General features: G+C 40.3%; 1 protein-coding gene across 5 annotated transcripts in view; it reads left to right on the top strand.

The window, feature by feature from the left end:
• Positions 1-20,597, top strand: part of LOC121944260 (tight junction protein ZO-2-like) — a 99,679-nt gene that overhangs the window by 75,656 nt on the left and 3,426 nt on the right. For 2 of the 5 annotated variants that reach the window (XM_042487999.1, XM_042487995.1), the window contains exons 11-22: positions 168-318; positions 456-564; positions 6,061-6,280; positions 12,767-12,951; positions 13,151-13,246; positions 13,368-13,447; positions 13,909-14,119; positions 14,222-14,322; positions 15,131-15,349; positions 16,998-17,105; positions 18,532-19,038; positions 19,677-19,762. In XM_042487999.1, coding sequence (XP_042343933.1) covers positions 168-318; positions 456-564; positions 6,061-6,280; positions 12,767-12,951; positions 13,151-13,246; positions 13,368-13,447; positions 13,909-14,119; positions 14,222-14,322; positions 15,131-15,349; positions 16,998-17,105; positions 18,532-19,038; positions 19,677-19,762 — 2,073 coding nt within the window. Of the gene's footprint in view, positions 1-167; positions 319-455; positions 565-6,060; positions 6,281-12,766; positions 12,952-13,150; positions 13,247-13,367; positions 13,448-13,908; positions 14,120-14,221; positions 14,323-15,130; positions 15,350-16,997; positions 17,106-18,087; positions 18,232-18,531; positions 19,039-19,676; positions 19,797-20,597 lie in introns of all 5 variants that reach the window. The other 3 variants (XM_042487997.1, XM_042487996.1, XM_042487998.1) reach the window with 3 other exon arrangements.

Genomic DNA, 20,597 nt, shown 5'->3' with positions numbered 1-20,597 from the left:
GACAGTAATGGGATATACAATGTAAATGTAACTGATACACATTCCACAGGACTTTTGAATATTTAACATTTTCAAGGAAAATGCAAAATGTGTGCATTTGCTTTTCTCTCATGTGTTCATACACCTGGCCCATGTTGTTAATGGAAGCTGTATGTTCCCTCCTGCAGGCCCAACACAGTGATGGTGAACTTCCAGAAGGGAGACAGTGTTGGGCTGAGGCTGGCAGGAGGGAATGATGTAGGCATCTTCATTGCTAGTGTTCAAGAGGGCAGTCCTGCTGAGGAAGAGGGCCTGCGCATCGGAGATCAAATCCTAAAGGTAAACCACTCCAGCCAGAATTAATTTCCATTTCAACAAACAATAAGCCACAGTTCAAATTACAATGTAATGTGGGTTTACAGGAAAAATGTGTGTGTAGTAAACAGTGCTATTATTGTGTCCTTTGTTTGTTGAAGGTGAACAATGTGGATTTTCAAGGAGTAGTGAGAGAGGAAGCAGTGCTCTTCCTGTTGGAGATTCCTAAAGGTGAAGTGGTCACCATCTTGGCACAGAGCAAACCTGACGGTAAAACACTTCCTCCACAGATTCATAATCAGAGCTACATTTGTCATGTTGATAAAACTTCATCATCAAAAACACAGTTGAACTTTGACCAACAATACACCTCTTTTTTGATCTTATAAAGGAGCCGTCTGGCATCCAGTGCCATCATCAGACCAATTACTTCATTTTTATGCCATGCTGACGATAGCTGTATCGCAATACAAAAACCTTGAAGACATTTCTTCAAATTTGGCACAAACGTCCATTTTGACTTTACGATGAACTGAAACAATTTTGGTGGTCATAAATCAAAGATCGAGATCACTGTAACCTTGCATCCGTCTCATTCTTGCAAACCTGATATCTCAAGAACATCTTGTGGGAAATTCTTCAAATTTGACACAAACATCCACTTGGACTCAAGAATGAATTGATCAGAGTGTGGTGGTCATAGGTCAAGGTTACTGTGATGTCACTAAACATGTGACTAAACACTAAAGAAACTCAAGAATTCATGTGCTAATGATGACAATATTTCACACAAATGTTTAGTAGGATATAATGATGAAGTGATGACATTTTACACCCAAAAGGTCAAAGGTCAACTTCCCTATGACATCAAAATGTTCTGCAAAAACACTTTTCTAGCCATTACCCCACGTCATATCTCAGGAACAGAAGGGAAGACATTTATTCAGATACTGAATTGGTGAATCTGATCTTGGGTGCTCATTGTCCAGATCATCTGTAGTGGGGGAAGATGCACGTTTTCGCAGACATGGATGTTAACTGCCACTTAAATGGTTTGCAAAGGCACAGAGGTTATACAAGACATAAAATATATATAGCAGATTATAATGAAATTTAATAAACACATTCATGCTCCCCAGAAGATGAACCCTACTTATTTTCAGCCCCCTAGAAGCTTTCTTCTTGCGTCTCTTTGGGCCAGTATGTTCAAATTACTTAAAAAGATACATATCACACATGTACAAATAAGTCATTAAAAGGAAAAGCTGTCCTATAAAAATATGCTTTAATTTAAAAACGGGCAATGTGTTAGCAAGTCTAATCTCCACAGAGCATACCAGAACATAGGGGCCCTGATGGCAAAATATCTCATAATTCAAAAAATTTTAAGGATTTTCATAAAGTTTACTGAACATATTCATGCTGTTTTACAATTTTAAATCCTTTTGCTGCACACACACTGTCATGCTGCCCCAAATACTCACCAGAGCACCAAATGTGGAATAATCTGCTGCTGAAAATAGTCCCCAAAACCTCAGTTTTTGAGTAACATTTGTCAAAATCTACAAAGAGCAGCCGTTTTAGGACAATTTTAACTCATTTTATTGTTGCTTTTAAATTTTTAAATCTGCAATAGGAACCAATGAACTTGGAGCTGAGAGACACAGATAGGGGTTGGTGGGGGAATAAGCAAAGTAGTTGTTGACATGCTAGAATGATAGAAGGTGTTAATCTGAGTAATTTTAATTGACTCAATTGTAGGTGTGATAGGAACTTGTGGAACACCACAGAACTCAGTGTGCTCTCCCACAATGCACTGCAAGCTGTCACACTCACACCTCAGGACCATAGTCTCTCAGTCTCTCTCTCTCTCTCCCTCACACACATTTTCTGTTGCTTCCATTTAATGATGGAGATACCAGCTTGGTCCCCCAAGGCTTTTAGACCAGATCAGGCTAGTTTTGGTTCAGCCAACCATGACACACATGGGCACATGCCTCCAACTGTGTTACATAATCCGCACATTGCCCCCTTGAGCTTGTGGCTCTGAAGAAAAGGGGGCTTTGGCCTTTTTAGTGGATAAATCTATTTATAAAGCAAAGACACATCACACTGACCTGATATGAAAACTGTGTGACTCTTCTCTGCCCGGCACTGTTAAAAGGACATTTAAGGTCATTGGAGTGAGTTGTCAGGCCCCATTAAAAAAAAATGTGGTAGTGGATGAGATAAGAAAGGTCAGGGTGGTGACTAGAAGGTTTATTTTCGGCTGCAAGGAATTTTGGATGTGGTTAATTTCATATGTTAAGCCAAATCCAATCCATATAAGGTCCCCGTGAGCAGAGTAAGACCAACCATTTTGACTTTAGCTCAGGTTTTTGTTAGTCAGTGGCACAATCGCTTTCTGCTGCCTCAAAGTAGCAATACCCCAACAATGCACCTGGCCACACCTTATTTTAAGACCTATGCGCCCATGGGCGCACAGATGGGAGCAAGCATATTTTCTACTTCCTGGATTCCCACAGTCATGGAAAATCTGGAAAAGTTGTAAAAATATCACATATATCACAATATCTCATTTTCCAGCCTGGAAATGGCATAGACTTAGTAATAAGTATTTAATGTTTTGGAAAAGTCATGGAACTTTGTTTTGTGTCATAAAAGTAATTGTTACCGCAGTCTTCTGCAGAAAACCTCCCATATCCAATTCCAAGGCTTTAAAAGCATGTGCCTAAATTCTGAAGTTGCACCATTGCTTTCCAGACTTGCATCCAGAAATTACTTAGTAAGCTAATGCACTGAGAATACACTGATAGTAAAATCATTTTTATTTTCCTTTATGCTATACAATAAGTGCTTGTAACCCTAACCCTAACCCTGTAGTTTTAATTGCTTTAAGTCAAAATTAACAAAGTAACCAACTATAAAAGACTGGTTAAGGTTGCTGATTTATTTTCATAGATTAATTATAATAGATTAACATTTAGAATCAAGTATACCATACAGTTCTATACATTGTGAATGGTCTCAGAAATTTTAGAATGGGTCCTTGAAAAGTTCTGAAAAAGTTTGTAAACCCTGTTTAACGTGGGTTCTGACTGTGAAAATAACAACTGCATTGGCCTGAAGTTGACAATTACAATGGCGCTGTGCTGAGCCCGTAATAGTTTTGCCTGATATATAGTTTGGCAGTGTTTTGAGGGTTGCAGGAGAGTGTCATCTGCACAGCAGTGGTATGATATACCTTGAAATGTACTAATTTTCTGCCCAAAGACACTATACTGTCACTGGGCCCGTAACCTGGCGGGGTCGTGGGGGCGCTGCATTGCTGAATGCATCACCAACTGACTTCATTTCTGGCAGTCATGGGCTAGGGCCTGAGTTTCAGCAAAGCTTATTTCCGTCCACTCCGTGATATTGTCCTCCTACTTCTTTCACTGTCTGCCTCGTCTCCTTTTCCCCCGCACTATTCTCTGAAGGATGATCTCAGGGGTTCTGTGAGATCTTGTCGGAGTCAGGTCAGGGGGTGCTCTACCCTGCTACTGGTACCATGTAACCCAGTACTACCTAACACATGGTGGTGTTAATGTGGCAACACAGGGTGTTTGACTTACATGATGGAGGCCAAGGATAAAACCTTAGGAAAACACTACAAGTTGTCCTTATATTTACAGTCTAATAACATTCAACAACTGACTGAACAAACTCACAAGAGTAGCTTGTATGAATCGTATGGATTCTTTCTTGACTGGAAATAGTCAAACAGTCTAGCTCATAGCATCCTGTAAAACCTCCAAAATGTTGATTTGTACTTTGGTTTTTGCACGGATTAAACTAATGAGATGCAACTGTTTAATTTGTGGTTGAGGTGCTGGTCGGTGGATTTTGTTACCTTTTGAGAGAGGCAGGCTAGCTTTCCCCATTTCCAAGTTTCACCTTTAAATTTACAGTACACTTATGCAAGGGGTTTTCAGTTAGGCTTGGGTTGCATCAAATTTTTTATACCTTTATAACTTCCTTTGCTACTTACTTTATGCTTTTCAGACTAATGAATACACATTAGAAGTCCACAAAATGTTAAGAAAAGTAATATTCTCACATCCATTTTCCTTATTAAACCAAGAAATACAACTGTACACCTTTTGAATTCAATTTTCTCTTTGTTGTGTAAGAATGACAAGGCTTAATTGCCTCCTTAGCTCACCATAAAACACACTTCATTCAAACTTGACAGAAACAAAATAACTCTTGCCCAAGCCACTGTTGTTGCTCTTGCTAGTGATCTAGTAATTAAGTCCATAGTTCCAGCAAATCACCAGCTCCAGTTTGGTTAAAATAAATCCGTAATTCCCCAGTTTAGGTGTAAAAAAAACAAACCATGCCAGTATTTCCCGCAGTTTCTGGCTGGCCGTCATCTGTTCACAGTCCTGTAACTTCTCCCTCCACCATTGGGTGTGGCGGTGTCTTTCTGCTCAGCTGCCTGTTTGACCAGTAGACACCGGAGACCAGTCCAAGTCTGGTGTCAATAGTCTTATTTTACTCTAGCATATTTTCAAAAATGTCAACTTTTCCTTCTTTAATTGATGAAAATTGTGCCACCAGATTTTGTAAAACACTATTTTGAAACTGAGCAGTTTGAAAGGACTTAATCATAATAATAAATAAAAAACACCTGGTGCAACCCAATCCTGCTCTTTTTTTTTGCTAAAGCTGCTTTTTTAATAAAGACTGCTTTCCAAAATACTTTTAGACAATCATTAAAACATTCTTCTAGCACAGCATAAAATCCTGCAGACTCAAAACCGCTGCTCACATAATTTAGGCAGTCTTTGAAGGTTTTTGGAGGAGTAGTCAACTAGAAGAGGGTTATGCAAGGGGAAGCTTGTGTTTTATGTATTTCATCAGTGTGAGATGAAAGCAGAATGAATGTATGCTGCAGCAGCTGAGTCCAAAGCGTGCAGCCAGCCAGCGTCGGCGGCAGTGGATTGTAGTCAGTATGACTGTTCCCTCTGTTGGTCCTTTTGGGTCAGCGCTTTGTCGGACCACACATATCAAATCAGGAAGCCTCGCAGGAGCCTGGAGCAGGCTGCAAAGTGTATTTCCATGCCACAGTCAGACAAATATGCGCATTTTGTTTAGATTGTACAAATAAGACTGGAAATTTGAGCACAGGAGTTCATCCCTGACCTTTGAGAACAGTGCATGTAATAAGGCAGTCTAAGCTGAAACTACTCATCTTATTAGTTCTTTGAAGGTTTTATCAGCGCACATTATTCATCAAATGGAAATGGCTTGGTTGTCATCACGGAACCCAAGTGTGCACCATCAGTTTACATGCACTTAACCCTCTGGTTATGTTCAACTATTACAATAATAATGTTACCAGATCAGATTGACTTGGTGCATGTTTAACCATCTGAAAGTAGTATACATTTTCTCCATAAAAATTATCTTTAGCTCAATAAATATCAATTTTATTAATAATTAATGTAATCAAGTTTTTCAACTCTTACTGATCATGGTTTACTGATGAGAAGTTTTTTCATTTAAAAATAATGTTTAAATTGTTTTTTTCTGTACACTAGTAAAAAATAGACATTTGCCACATTTGTTTCAGCACATTCTTTTTTGAAAATTTTTGAAATATTGTTATAAGGGCATGCAGATTAATACGGACGACACAACCTCACATAGCTTCAAACAGATCCTAGTGAACATTGGTTTGATGCTTCCTTCTCTTTGTCTCTCATCCGTTGGTCTGTCTAGTCTATAACGATATCCTGGTGTCGGGGCGCGGAGACTCCTTCTTCATCCGGACCCACTTTGAGTATGAGAAAGAGACTCCTCAGAGCCTGGCCTTCAGCCGTGGGGACATCTTCAAAGTGGTGGACACTCTCTATGACGGCAAGCTTGGCAACTGGCTGGCGGTTCGTGTTGGCAAGGACAAGCAGCTGTTGGAGAAGGGCATCATCCCCAACAAGAGCAGGTAACAGTCATTCTCTTTTTAGGGGCCTTTAGAGCCTGAGAAGTTCATTAATCCTTAGGGCCCTCTTTAATAATACACACACTCGTATCGCTCTGCACACAAAATGCACTTTTCAAAATCAAGCTTTAAAAAATATTATACATCAGTATGTATTATACTATTATACATACATACTGAGTTTTTTTTTTTTTTTAACCAACATCGGTCTTAAATGTAAAATACTAATTGATTTTCAGAATTTTAACTCTTTAAATGCCAGATTTTTGTCATCATGCCACTATGTTTCAAGAGGAAAAAAAACAAGTTAAGTTGAGATAAGTTGATTGCTATTATTTTTTTATTGTCACAGACTGGGATATGTCAATGACTTGCAGCAACACTGATTTTTATACATTATTATTTTTTGTGCAAAAAAGTCAAATACTCACACTCATTCTGCTCTGCACACAAAATGCACTTTTCAAAATCAGGCTATAAAAAATATAAACATCAATATGATTTTCTGCTTTCATTGAGTGTATTTTTTAACCAACATCGGCCCTAATCATAAATATCACATATTCTTTTTTTTTTTAATCTGAACCCTTTAAATGCTGACTTGAAAAAGTGTACTGAAGTCGGAGCTCCGACTCGGAAAGTCAGAGAAAAAAATCTAGCCCGACTTCACAGAGATTTGCTCATCTGATGTCACACAACAATGGCAGCAATGGTACAGTAGCTTTCGCAAGCTATTTATATAGTAGTATATAGCTATATATAGTACTAGTAGAAGGCAATTTGTTTGAGAATATAAATACAACGTAAAATTAAATATATAAAGACATTTTACCTTACACGTCATTTCCTCTCATCTTCTTTATTTAAAAATGCCAGAAGGCTGACGTTATCACTGTTTAATTTTCTTGCCGCTTTGCACAAGAACATTTCCTTGTCATTGACTGCCATTTTTATGATACTTTTATGATACTTCCGACACGGTATGTCTGGAGGCTCTGAAGTCGGAGGTCGGAGTTTTCAACTTGGAAAGATCCGACTTCCAAGTTGATTGGAACGCAGCATTATTGTAGGAGCTGAGCTGGAAATTCCAAGATTAAACAAAAACAATTACACAGTCTTGCCAAAATGTATGTCACATGCATGAACACAGCCAAAATTATCAACAATAAAAGAAGAATGAAAAGCAAACAGTCTCTAAGGGTAAAACATACCATAATTACATACTGATGCCAGCAAAAGTCACTGAGAGGTTTTCTAGCCTAAAATGGGCTACTCAAACTTTTGGATTTGTAAACATTTGACTTTTTTTTGACATTTGAATTTTTGATGAGGTCAGAGATACAGAACAGTGCCAAGAAAATACACCAAAATAAATATATGAGTGTCATATGTCAATGTCAATTAGTTGTCCATAATGAATAAAAAGCATTATGCAGTCACAAATGCAAGCAGATGTGACTGCAGTGTTGTTTGAATCCAGACATTCATTAGTAAAGCAGCTGCTGCAGTCCTTACTGTAGGTTCAGTGTTGGACTGCCTGTGGAGGAAGGCATATCACTCTTTACATTCCTCTTTTCATCATTTTTTTATGCCTCCACGCCAGTGGCTGCCATGGCTGGAGGCATGTTGTCGTTGGGTTGTCTTTCCATCCATCCGTCTGTCCCATTATTGTGAAAGCAATATAATTAATGCAGTGTATACTGTTATGTGGTGTAATGTTTTTTTTATGTCTACATATTTTTGGTGTATGATTACTGTAAGACCCAAAAGAAAGTTTTTGTTTTTGCTAGATGGTGAAATGATTCCACACACCTGTGGCCATATTAAAGGTGGAGTGTTGGTGCGGTGCTGTCTATAGTACTGAAACTGGATAGAGGGGTAGATGGACAGACATCATTTAGCCTGCTTGTTCTTCGTGTTTCTAAATAGAAAATTTTGCCTAAATTCCCAACCCTCCCTAATTGTAGAAACCTGGCTAAAGGGTCATGACAAAGCAGTTACAAGAGAAAGAATGCGCTACAAACTGTTAACAGTTGTTTCACGTGTCTCATCCTGCTGGTGTTAAGTGAACAGTATACTCTGATTAACAGATCTATATAAATATTGCCCTGTTTGTGAACACAGCGTTGTTTCGGTTTTGTAACAGCTAGCACCCATGCAGTCCTTCTGGGGTTCTTCCTGGGGTTGAACTGTTGGAATGCTTGGACGACTGCAGTGGAAGTTGCTGTCTGTATACTTTCTTTTTTATGCCTCTGTTCTGGCAATTATGTTTTTTGGGTTGTCTGTGGATACTCAGTTTTGTAAACGAGGTCAAGGTCACTGTGATCTTATCTGCCTCATTCTTGTGATTGCAGTATATGAAGAGCACTTCAACATATAACACAAATGTCTAATAGACGGATTACGACGGAGTTTAAGGGCCACATTGAGGAAAAACTTTGAGACTGAAATTTGAGACTTTGATAACAAAGTCCGAATATTATGAGAAAGAAGTCGTAATATTACGAGAATAAAGTTGTAGTTGTAGTTGTATTGCTAGCAAACTATAAAATAGGCAAGAGCACAGGCAGCCTTGGCAACCACTGTACCCGGTGTCATGCTGTGAGACACTCAGTTAACGCTCTCACCTGTTTTATAGTTTGCTGGCAATATGTTTTACTTCTGTTATATAACATCCCTTTTCTTGTGAAATTACGACTTTATTCTCGGAAAATTACGACTTTTTCTCTCGTAAAATTACGACTTTATTTTCACAATGCTACAGCCTCTTAAGTCAGGAACAGAAGGGAGGACATTTGGTCAGGACATTTTGGACTGAATTGGTGACACTGTCTTTGGTGTCCACCTTGAAACTCTGCTGATTGTAGAGATCTGTTTGTGAAGCATCCATGTTTTCACACACATGGATGTAAACTGTAAGTGCAACTTGACTGGTGCACCGAGGCACACAACTGCCAGATGCTAATTCTAGTTTTAGCCTCACTTGTACGCTGTCAAAATCAGGTCTAGAGTATGCATTTTCATCTTGGTTTCATTTTGTTGATATGGGCTTTGGTAAATTTAATTTCTGAGATCAGCTTCTAGCCACCCGGTCTGTAGTCAGTCAGTCAGTCTTCCACTGAGAGTTACAGCCTGGAGCAATGCAATGTCACCATGACACCCAACATAGTCTCACTGCTTTGCTCAAAAATAGCACAGCACCAGCGTGTCTGAATCACATCACTTGTTTAAGTTTAATGTTACAGACAAGCTGTGGTAACTGATGTTTCACATATAGAGATTATAGCTATTGTTAGTTTTCATCTTCTGTCCCTAGGTAGGCTTTTAATAAAGAAAAAGGCAAAAAGTTATGGTAAAAAGATGACAGAAAGGTTAATATTTACATAAGATTACGTAGAATTACAACATATGGTTACAGTAAAAAAAAAGACAAAAAGACACAAATATCAAGTTTAAATACACTTACAACATTCAACTTTTAGACATTATAAAATTTTTAAAAATGCTCACGTCTCTGATTTTGCTTCAGCAAACGTTTAACACTTTTGTTAAAACTTCTTAATATTTTGTTATTTTTATTTCAGTTGTGTTCCACATTTTTAGAGCCTTTTATGGAAAAGGCTGACTGTCCCAGATCTTACAACGTGTGATTTTACAATCACCGCCCCACTGTGCCCCTGCTGTTCCTACCACTAATTTTGCCTGCTGATAAATTTGTATAAAATATCAGATGCTAAATTTTGAAGGCATTTAAAAATTTGTTTGTTTGCCTTGCAAAATTTCTAAATGAAATGACGTCCCCTGCTAGTACTAATCACATGTAAATGTGGTAAAAAATGGTAAAATACAAGTGTTGAATATACTCTGTCCTCTGAATCTCTCTGAACGAGCCTTCTTTCAATGACACACCATTAGAAAGACGTATGCACTGTGCTGCTGCACTCCAGTAACATTACACTGATTGTCCCCAGAGCGTCCCTGTAATTACAGGTCCAGAGCCTGGAGGCTGAGTAAATCTGTGGTGTGAGACAACACATGTCCCAGCTGTATGCTTTGGTATGAGTCTTGTGCGTTTTGACTGTATCAAACATTTACATTAGCACTTTAAAGCTGCCTTATTGCAGAATTTGTTCAATTGGTTGTAAAGTAAGTAAAGTAAGTAAGTAAAGTTTTTTGTAGCATTTTTCTAAGGGAGATGACACAAACATGGCCACAATAAAACAGAAAAATAGCAGAATGCACAAAGAACAACCACGATACACATACAGAGAATCGAGCTATCAAAGCAAGTCTGTACCATGCAATGTATAAAAAATGGACATAGCCACCATGATGTCACCCATTAGTTTGTAGACTCCTGTTTAGAAGCCTTGAGTCACCGTCTAAAAAATTCTGGAGCTGGAAGGGATCATATTTGGACAAGAGGGTAGAGCTAGTGATCAGTGAGTTTAAGTTTTTTAAGCACTTTTCATTACCTTCATAGAGCACTCAAATTTTACAAATATGTATGCATGCATTTAGAACTTACCTTGCACTTTCTTGATTCATGATTTTTCATAAAAGCAATTATTTTTATTTTGGAAGTGTGGTGTGTGCGCTCAGGTGTGCCCCTACCCCGCCCAGCGTTGGTCGACTTGGCAGATTAATATTTCTTTAAATCTAATTTATTCTATGCAAATTTTAAACTTTTCTCTTAAATCTCATCAGTTATGAACTACAGCTGCGCTTTATTCAAAGGGGGAAGGACACGGGAGGCCCGTAGGAGCCCATTATTTATTTATTAATTTTAAAATTCTTTTTTTTAAATTTCTTATTATTTGATTCACTCCCCACCTTCACCCCCCTGTTTTTATTTTTATTATTATTATTATTATTATTATTATTTTGTACTATTATTCCCTACCCTTCTTTTTACTCTTTGTTTTTTTGAACCCCCATCCACCCTATTTTTCCCTACTAATATTTTTGCTGGGTTTTATGTAAATTTATTTTACAAAATTTTATAAACCCCTTAAAAAGAATTTTTTAGCGACAAAAATTATTGAACAATGAGCTCTTCACAAGTGGATAAATTATGAACCCCTGTGCCCGTGCTCGTGCCCTTGGAGCAAACACTGATCAAAACCATAACAATCAATGTTCATGAACTGAAAATTCCTATGCTCTGTGAATCAGGGGTCACACCATGGTTAGGTTACCTGAGCAACGTTGTCACTGTGACAGTGACTTTTCAATGGATGGTGCGCACTCAAAGTGGCCGGCCTATAACTGTGCAAGGTACAAGGTAGATACAACGTAGATTTATTTTTTCATTTTTCTTAAACATGGTTTAAGAAGAAATTAAATTAAACTTGATCCCAAATCCTGCTACATCTTTTTGGTGTTGAAGGAGGAGTTGAGGAGTCTCACAGCCTGGGGAAAGAAGCTGCTCTGTAGTCTGGTGGTTCGGCAGCTTCTGTATCTTTTTCCAGATGGCAGCAGGGTGAACAGACTGTGGCTGGGGTGGCTGCTGTCTTTCAGTATCCTTTGGGCTCTGTGCAGACACCTCACTTCACTGAGGTCACTGATGCTCTGTAAATTGGAACCAGTGATGTTCTGGGCAGTTTTAATCACCCGTGCACGAACCATGCCAGTTGGTGATGTTTCCAGTCACTATGCTTTCTATTGCTCCTCTGTAGAAGTTAACCAGGATCTTGCTCTGGAATTTAGCCTTCCTAAGTTTCTGTAGGAAGTAGAGCCTTTTCTGTGCTTTTTTAATGTGGGTGGTGATGTGTGATGGCCAAGAGAGTCCAGTATCCAGTTGCAGAGCATACTGAAGCCATAAGTGTTAAGTTTTCGAATCAGCTTCATGGGAGAAATTGTGTTGAATGCTGAGCTGAAGTCAACAAACAGCATCCTGATGTAGCTGTTCTTATTCTCCAGTTGAGTGAGATAACTTTAGCCTAAATAAAATGTAAAAGGGTGAGTTATATAAAAGTTCACCCCCATACAGTTGTTGACCAGGAAATATGTTTATTTCTGCTGTGCAGTTTGGCATTTTCACATGGGGGTCCATGGGCATTACTTCACCACCCTCAAGTGGCCATTAGAGGAACTGCAGTGTCTGACCCTTCTGTGTTGGCTTTATTTTTGCTGCATGGTTTAAATAGGTTGATCTTTGATTGATTTTGCTTGATTTTGCTTGGGCATCTTACCTCTGCTCACCAGGGTATATGATGATATGAGTGTACTGCACTAACATCCCAGCAATCCAGGAGGGAGTTCTGATGTTATACATGGGTTGGATAATCATCTCCATCTCAGTTTGAGACACAATCTGCCAGAGTTTAGCAGTCTTCCTCAACTGAAAAAAAAACAGGACGAGTCCAATGTTTTCAAATCACAAGCTGATCAAGTGTGACGCCAAGATTTCAGAGGGTAGATTTAAAAGACGTCCTGTGTGTTTATAACGGGTTGATCAGTGACAGCTGTATGTGTCATCCCTGTCAGAGCGGAGCAGATGGCCAGTGTCCAGAGCTCTCATAAAGCTGTCGCGGGCGATCGAGCGGACTTCTGGCGGTTGCGAGGCCAACGTTCTTTGAAGAGGAAAGACCTGAGAAAGAGCAGAGAAAACCTGAGTGGCCAGACCCTCGCCACCCGCTTCCCGGCGTACGAACGAGTGGTGCTCCGAGAAGGTGGGTGATTTCTCAAATTATGAAAATACTGGGATAAAATATGGCTATACTGGTAAGTCACTTTCTCAAAAACACCTAAAATCTGCTCTGGCTTTGTTATAAGAAGGACTTAGAAACACCAAATGAGTATGTGAAATGCAGACATGATGTAAATGTAATGAGCTGTGAGCAGATTCTAACCAGCAGCATGTATTTGCAGCTGGTTTCCGGCGTCCTGTCGTGCTCTTCGGACCCATCGCTGACGCTGCCAATGAGAAACTTGCTTCTGAGATGCCCGACCTGTTTGTTATTGCCAGTGAGTCTCTGCCAGCCTCTCTCTGTCCATGTGTTTCTATGTGAAAATCTGCCCTCCCAGCGCAGTAGATGTCCCAGTATTGGATCTAAATAACCTCTCTATTGTTTCTTTGTTATTTTAGAAACCGAGCCAAAAGACGCCGGCTCTGAGAAATCCTCAGGAGTGGTTCGCCTCAACACCATACGACAAATCATAGAGCAGGTACCCACAATTTTAATCCACTGAATCATGTCCAATTGCGTACTTACATTTTGTGAAAAGAAATGTTAACCCTTTGAAACCTGGAACCGAAAACCGTTTTCTAGCGCAGTGTTCAGATGCCTTTTCTTTAATGCAAATTTTTTGGAAATTCTTGAAACTTTAACTACTTGTTGCTTTTTTGGGGGGTGGGTTTGGGTTGAATTTCTTGTTAAGATGCTCATCACCTTTTGTTATGGTCTTGAAAGAAATAAGGCCACCTTACTCAGATTTCAAAGGGTTAAAGTTAAAACTGTATCCCTGAAATGTCATGTAGATTTAACAGATTTTTCAAGGTACCTGCAGTATAAATAACTAACCCCTTAACACCTGTGATATGTGTTTCATTAATGCTTTTGGTTAACAAGAAGTTAGGCTTTTTTATTAAGGAAGTCTCATGATTTGAGAATCTCTCACACTAACAGGACAAACACGCCCTGCTGGATGTGACTCCCAAAGCAGTGGACACCCTGAACTACACCCAGTGGTACCCCATTGTTATCTTCTTCAACCCGGACAGCAAGCACGGCATCAAGGCCATGAGGCAGAGGTCCGTCCCCAACTCCAACCGCAGCGCCCGCAAACTCTACGAACAGGCCGTCAAACTGAGGAAGACCTGCTCTCACTTATTCACTGGTACAGTGGACACACGTTCACACATTCAGTCAGGTGTGATATAAAGCAGCACTGCTATTATTTGAGTGTGTGTTCTGAGGTTTCAATGGTTTTCTCACACAGCCACCATTGATCTGAACTCAGCCAACGATGCCTGGTACGGCAGCGTCAAAGAGTCTATCAGAGAGCAGCAGATGCAGGCTGTCTGGGTTTCTGACGGCAAGGTAAGCACACACACACACACACACACACACACACACTTTCCAGGAGGGGGGGTAAATAAAGCTCCCAATTTAGGCTAAATCTTGGAGCGGAAAAAAACTGTCATGGCCATTTTCAAAGGGCTCCCGCGAACTTTCACCTCTTCCTTTGCCATAAAATAGTTGTATCTCTGGAACTGAATGTTGTAGAGACATGGATGGGACCACAACTGGCGTGTTCAGTGCCCCCGAATTAGGGCAGACAGCATCCACTACCAAGTCTCTACAAACTTCTGTTGGGGAGCAATAGACAAAAATGCTCTCCCATTATGAACGAATGGCCTTTTTAGGGTTAGGCTTGGAGTTACGTTAAACCAAGGTCTGTGGTTCATATTTTACAGACATCTTGCTTTAACACTGATTTTGTTTCAATAACTTATACTTCATGTGCGTTTCTGTTTTTTCATATCAGTGAGGGAAGGCTAAATAACAGAAACACCACAAACACCCTTCTTCACTGTGATCATACAGTAGAATGGATTTCTTACACGACTGTTATATCACACTGTATTGGTTTTAGCTAGGTGAACCTTATAGTTTGTTAGTATTCAGTCTCATTAGTGTGTAGTGAACTGACGCTCTTCTATCTTCCTGATAGCAGCCACCTGTGTGTGCGCTCTGAGCATGCTCACTGTGTGTCTTCCTACTTCCTGCCAGTAGTGCTCTACAGCTCGGCTCTGTTTGTCTTTCTTTCTTCTCTCTTGTTCTCGTGCTATCCGTCTGTCCATCCTTCCTTCCTGTACACCCAAGATCCATCATGTGTCTCTTCTAGCTGGAGGGAGTAGAGAGTGATCTGGACTGCCAGGATGTGGAGCGCCTGTCCTTCCTGTCCGCCATGTCGGCCGACTACCTCAGCATGGACAGCCGGCTGACCTCCGACCTCGATGACACCGCCGACGAGGGCGGAACTTACACCGACAACGAGCCTGATGTGGAGATTATGCACATCTCCGCCATCAGCCGCTCCTCGGAGCCTGTCACAGCTGAGGAGGTCAGTCACACACACACACACACACACACACACACACACACACACACACACACACACACACACACACACACACACAAGCTTCCATATAGCTAGTGTGCAATAGAATCTGTTTATCTTCAGTGAGTGACCTCCATGCTCATGACAAAGGTGGATTAGGATATTTTTATTGACTCCTTCTTGCCAGAGTTGGCTTAGCAGCGTGTTAAGTGCTGTACGATCATGTGTTTTTGTTGGGGGACATGTCAGATGTTCCTCTGATAAACACACAGCCTGATGCAGACCTCACTCCTCCAAGTTTCCCTCCTGTCACTCTCAGGAGAGTGCTGCCATCTGGTGTGCAGACGGGGTATTACAACTTCAAACCATGACAGGAAAATCCAACCAGCAGCAGCCTCTGGAATCTCTAGAAACACACATTTGCATATGTGTGCAGAATCTGTAGGCAAAGACAAGATTTTGGTATCAGAAGTGTTCTGGTTTCTGTTTACAGTCTGAGCAGTGCTGACCAATGATGTTTGAGCGGGCTGCATGCAGGTAAACAGTCAGCGTGGAGAGCAGGAGAGGCAGAATGCATCGGCTGAAATACAATCTTGGAATCCACTGACAATCATCTGATGATAACTTAGCTTTTTATTTGCCTTTTTAAAAATTATGTATCTGCATCCACATATGGATATCTGTTTATAAGGATGAGCTTAAATGTTGTCTGGACCTGTCTTAAATTGGTAATCATGCAGCCCAGTTTCAATTCCAACCTGCAGTCTTTTGCTGCATGTCACTCTCCTCTCTCCACCTTTCCTGTCACACTTAGCTGTCCTTTCAGTTCAGTTCAATTTTATTTATAAAGCTCATTATCACAAATCACAATTTGCCTCAGAGGGCTTTACGGCAAACAACATCCCTCTGTCCTTGGACTCTCACAGTGACTAAGGAAGCTCTCCCAAATACCTTTTAAATGGGGAAAAAAACTGTATGAACCTCAGGAAGAGTGATGGATGGATGTGCAACAGATATAAAAAACAAAATTACAGTGGATAACAAAATGATACGAAAGAAATAGAGAGAGAGAGAGGAGTAGAGATGCACAACAACAGTAATAGTAACAATAACAACATATAGCAACAGTAATTGACATAAAAATGTAATTTATTATAGCATGTAATATGACATGTAAATATTGCAGTTTATGTATCTGGCAGTAAAGATCATATCTGTATAATAATAGTGGAATTATGACTAATAATAATGGCAGTCGTAGTTGGCGTCCTATCAATATAGGCAAAAATGCCCATAAAATAATCTTTAAAAAATAAATAAATAAACAAAAACGAATTAAATGAGCATGTAAGCTTAAAAATAATAATCACAGGACAAATAATTATAGTTTATCATCATCAAAAAGGAAGACGCTCAAAGTGTGAGCACGCAGCTGTAATACAAAATGTAAATGTTGAATGCTTAAAAACGTCATTTTCATGGATATTTCTGAGATCTTACTGCTGCTTCGAGGACTGAAGTCAGGTTATTACAGTGCATCTGAAAATTAATGAAGGTTATCAAATGACAGAGAGAACCCTGTCATGGTCCTGCCTGCTGACCTGTCCTGTGTGATGTCTGCGTGTGTGTGTCTGTGTGTGTGTGTGTGTAGATCTTGCGCCGGTACAGTCCAGACATCAGGAGTCGCATGAGGAAAATGAGCAGCCGTGAGGTCCTCAACAGGTCCAGCCCTCCACCTGTCTTCCTAACAGACAGCAAGGTGAGAGACACACACGGTCTGTCTGTACTGTAATAATTCACCTACATCTGGAAACACTGTTTTATTATCCCCATACAATTTGAGATGTGGGAAGATGGATGCATTTGTTGCAATAAATCATTAATGGATTAATAGGAAGAACAATCAACAGATTAGTGGATAATGAAAATAATATTGACTTCTAGTCGTTATCTGTGAATTTCACCCTAAAATAAGCACAGATGCCAGCAATACACAGTAATTTTACAAAATATTTTATTGTTTATTGTTTTTGCAGTGTGTTACCATAAAAATAAAATGCAGCATATTTCTGTGTTAACGCACGCAGCTGGATGTGAAAAAACTCCTGTAGGGTAAAGCTCTATTTTCCTGCTGCCTCATTCTACTGCCAGATTAACCAGAATGTCATTCCTCAGATGCAGACCATAATGTTATACCAACATTACCAAAACAAATTAACAAAAAACACCTTTAAATAGGCTGTTTAGTGTTTGAGCTATTCAGAACCCCTCCTCACTGATAAATGACATATTAAAACTAGCCAGACAGCTTGTTGAGCATCAGTTTGATACCCAACATTCTTAGCAATTAGTAGATACTGGCAAAAAAAAAAATAATAAAGTTGTGGGCAAAAGAAATCAGGTAATGCCACTGTATTATAAATACAATAAAGTTTTGTAAAGAATAGTCCAGCCTCTGAATTGAATCTGGTTGGTTAAGACTTGCAAGTTCTGTATTAGACAATGTGCTGGTTGTGGTTTCATGTGGTTGCAGCGCTGTGCTTCTTATGATTTCCTTTCAAATGAAGCTCTACTCTAATTGTGGTGGAGGCTCACAGAGGATGCAAGAGTCCAACATCCTCAGCTCATCCATCTCACAAAAAACAAAAGTTTAGAAATCGAACATATTATTACCATATAAAAAAATAAGTAAATATGACCACCAGCACCTCTGACTCTAACCTGCACGTCCACCCTGGCAGCTCTTCACCTTCAATGAAAGAAACAAACTGCCCTTCCCTTTGAGGAACGGCCTGATCCGGAGAAACCTCTCTCGCTGCAGCTCAGAGTCCTCCACCATCAGCTCACTGGACCAGATGGGAACCCAGAGCCCCCCCCACTTATTGGTACATGGTGGTGGGCTTGTGTATGGCAGTTAGTGTTAATTAGTTAGTTAGTTAGTTAATTAGTTAGTTAGTTGGTGCAAGAATTTTAACCTCTGAACCTTGAAAAAATGATTCTGATTTCACTTTTAGAGTGGTCACTTACAGGACAGTAGTTTGACAGTTTAGAGACGTACCTGGGCCACAGACTTCTGTCTCATAAGTATATAAAATGTGTACATCTTAGTTGGAGCGACTTACTGTAATAGTAAGTAAGTGTGGATACATCTGTTCTGGCTCTGACTCCTCCCCTTCTTTATTCAGGTGAAACTGTCATTGAGGGACGATCCGGTCCTCTTATCAGGCTCCACCAACCCACACCATCACCACCGTCAACACCACCCTCCACCCCCGAGCTCCAGCCGAAGTTATGACTCTCCGTCCAGCAGCAGCCCCGCCAGCAGCAACAATGACCCGCCACCACCTATCTCCCGCTCAGCTCCCTCCTCCGGCCCGCTGCCCCTGCCTCCGGCTCACCACTACAACTCCTGCAACAAACTGTGGCCCTTGGGAGTCCCCCAACCCCCCAACACGCCTAAGCCCAGCAGTTGTGGGAGCACGGCGGAGGCCACTGTTCACCCACCGGGGGCTCTGCCAAGTGTGATGGTGTCGGCCTGTAGACAGCAGCAGCAGGAGGAGACAGCACAGGACAGCCCTGTGGAGGATCCGTCCCTCAAGTCCTTTCTGGGGAAGATCAAGGCCTTTGAGAAGATGGATCACTTCGCCCGAGCCCAAAGGATACTGGAGCTGCAGGAGGCACAGAATGCCAGGGTGGGCCCAGCTCAATATTCCCATTGGTCAGCTGTAATATTACGAGGTGTATCACAGACAACAGGAGTAAGAGATCAGTCCTGATTTTACAGATTGCAGATATATTCCTCCTTTTTAACAGTGCAGTCACAGTAGCCAAATAACTAATTTATGTGCTGCAGACATTATGTCTCCTGGTCTGGTCTCATTTCCTGTCTGTGGAGCTCTGATTTGAGCTTTGTGGTCCGCAGATGCTGACTTTTAAAGCTGAGTTTACATCCGTACAAATACAGTGCGTGCTGCAGTATTTTGCACAAATTATGTGCTCAAAGTCTCATTTTGACAAGGTCCTTTTTACTCTCTCATAAGATTTCTTTATGTAATCGTAATACACATGTCTTATTATCATTAGAAACCATGTGATTCTGTTCAAACAAGAAACTTTTTTTTTAAACTTATTTTCAGGCAATTTTCTTTTTTGGTAATTTCTTGCAAATTTTTGTATCATTTCTTCTGTTTTTCACTCATTGCCTCTTCTCATATTTTTGAAAGAGATCCAGTCAATTTGCTGAGGTTACAATGGTTTAATTAATCAGAAACTGCACATTAGTTTGGATAGCAGTCATAACAGACTTTAATCAACCTGTCTGTGTTTCCAGTTGGAAATAGCCCAGAAGCATCCGGACATTTACGCTGTCCCTCTGAAGACAGCCAAGCTGGATCACAGTCGCCCGCAGCCTATCGGGTAGGCTCACTACTGCCATACGACTGTTTCCGCTGTGAGTGTGTTTGTCAGCATGTTTGTGTCTCCGCAGTGTTTGCTAACTTCCCAGTATACAAGATATCACTGATTGTGCAGCCTGACAAGCCTGTACTGTTTGGGAGAAAATTCTAGAGAGAGTAAAATGTCACTCAGCTGACAGTATTCAGGACCATAGCACTTACAGTATATCAATAACAAACAAATCCTATTTCTTTAAAGTTATAACCCTTAAGATTTCTGTCTTGGTTGACTTGCACACTTGTGGTTTCTGGTGGTGTGCAGCCGGTTTTCCATCACTACCTGCAATATTTTAAACTGAGCTGCTGTCAGAAGTGCCCAATAGGACCATGTTTGATAGACACTTTTTAATTTTTTTATGGCGCATTTCCCTAACAGTAAACAGTGCAGCTGATGTCAGTGAGATCAGATTATGAGCTGTCACACTGGATTACACACTGCATTTTATTTTGAAATTCCTTGTGAGTAGGGCTATGCGATATGATGAAATACATCGTCTGATGATGAAAAAAGTCTGTTGTTTCATATTATGCTCTGTCATTTATTTCATCATCTGATAACACTTTGCGTCCATCCATGTAGCCGAGGGGGTGTCTACAAAACATATGGCAGCAAAACAAACAAACACCGAGGAGCTGGAAAGCGATCCTGAACGTGGGGATTCAGCACAAAGACACTGACTTAGATCGGCCTGCTCAAAACCAGGAGGTGGTACACAGCAGAGGGGCTCCTTCTGTTGTTTGGATGTGTTTTATTTTACTTTATTTTATGGCAGTAGCTACTTTATTTGTAACTTTAG

The sequence above is a fragment of the Plectropomus leopardus genome, chromosome 6 (assembly GCF_008729295.1).
Source record: "Plectropomus leopardus isolate mb chromosome 6, YSFRI_Pleo_2.0, whole genome shotgun sequence".
Classification (NCBI taxonomy): domain Eukaryota; kingdom Metazoa; phylum Chordata; class Actinopteri; order Perciformes; family Serranidae; genus Plectropomus; species Plectropomus leopardus.
This window is presented reverse-complemented; position numbering and strand designations above follow the sequence as displayed.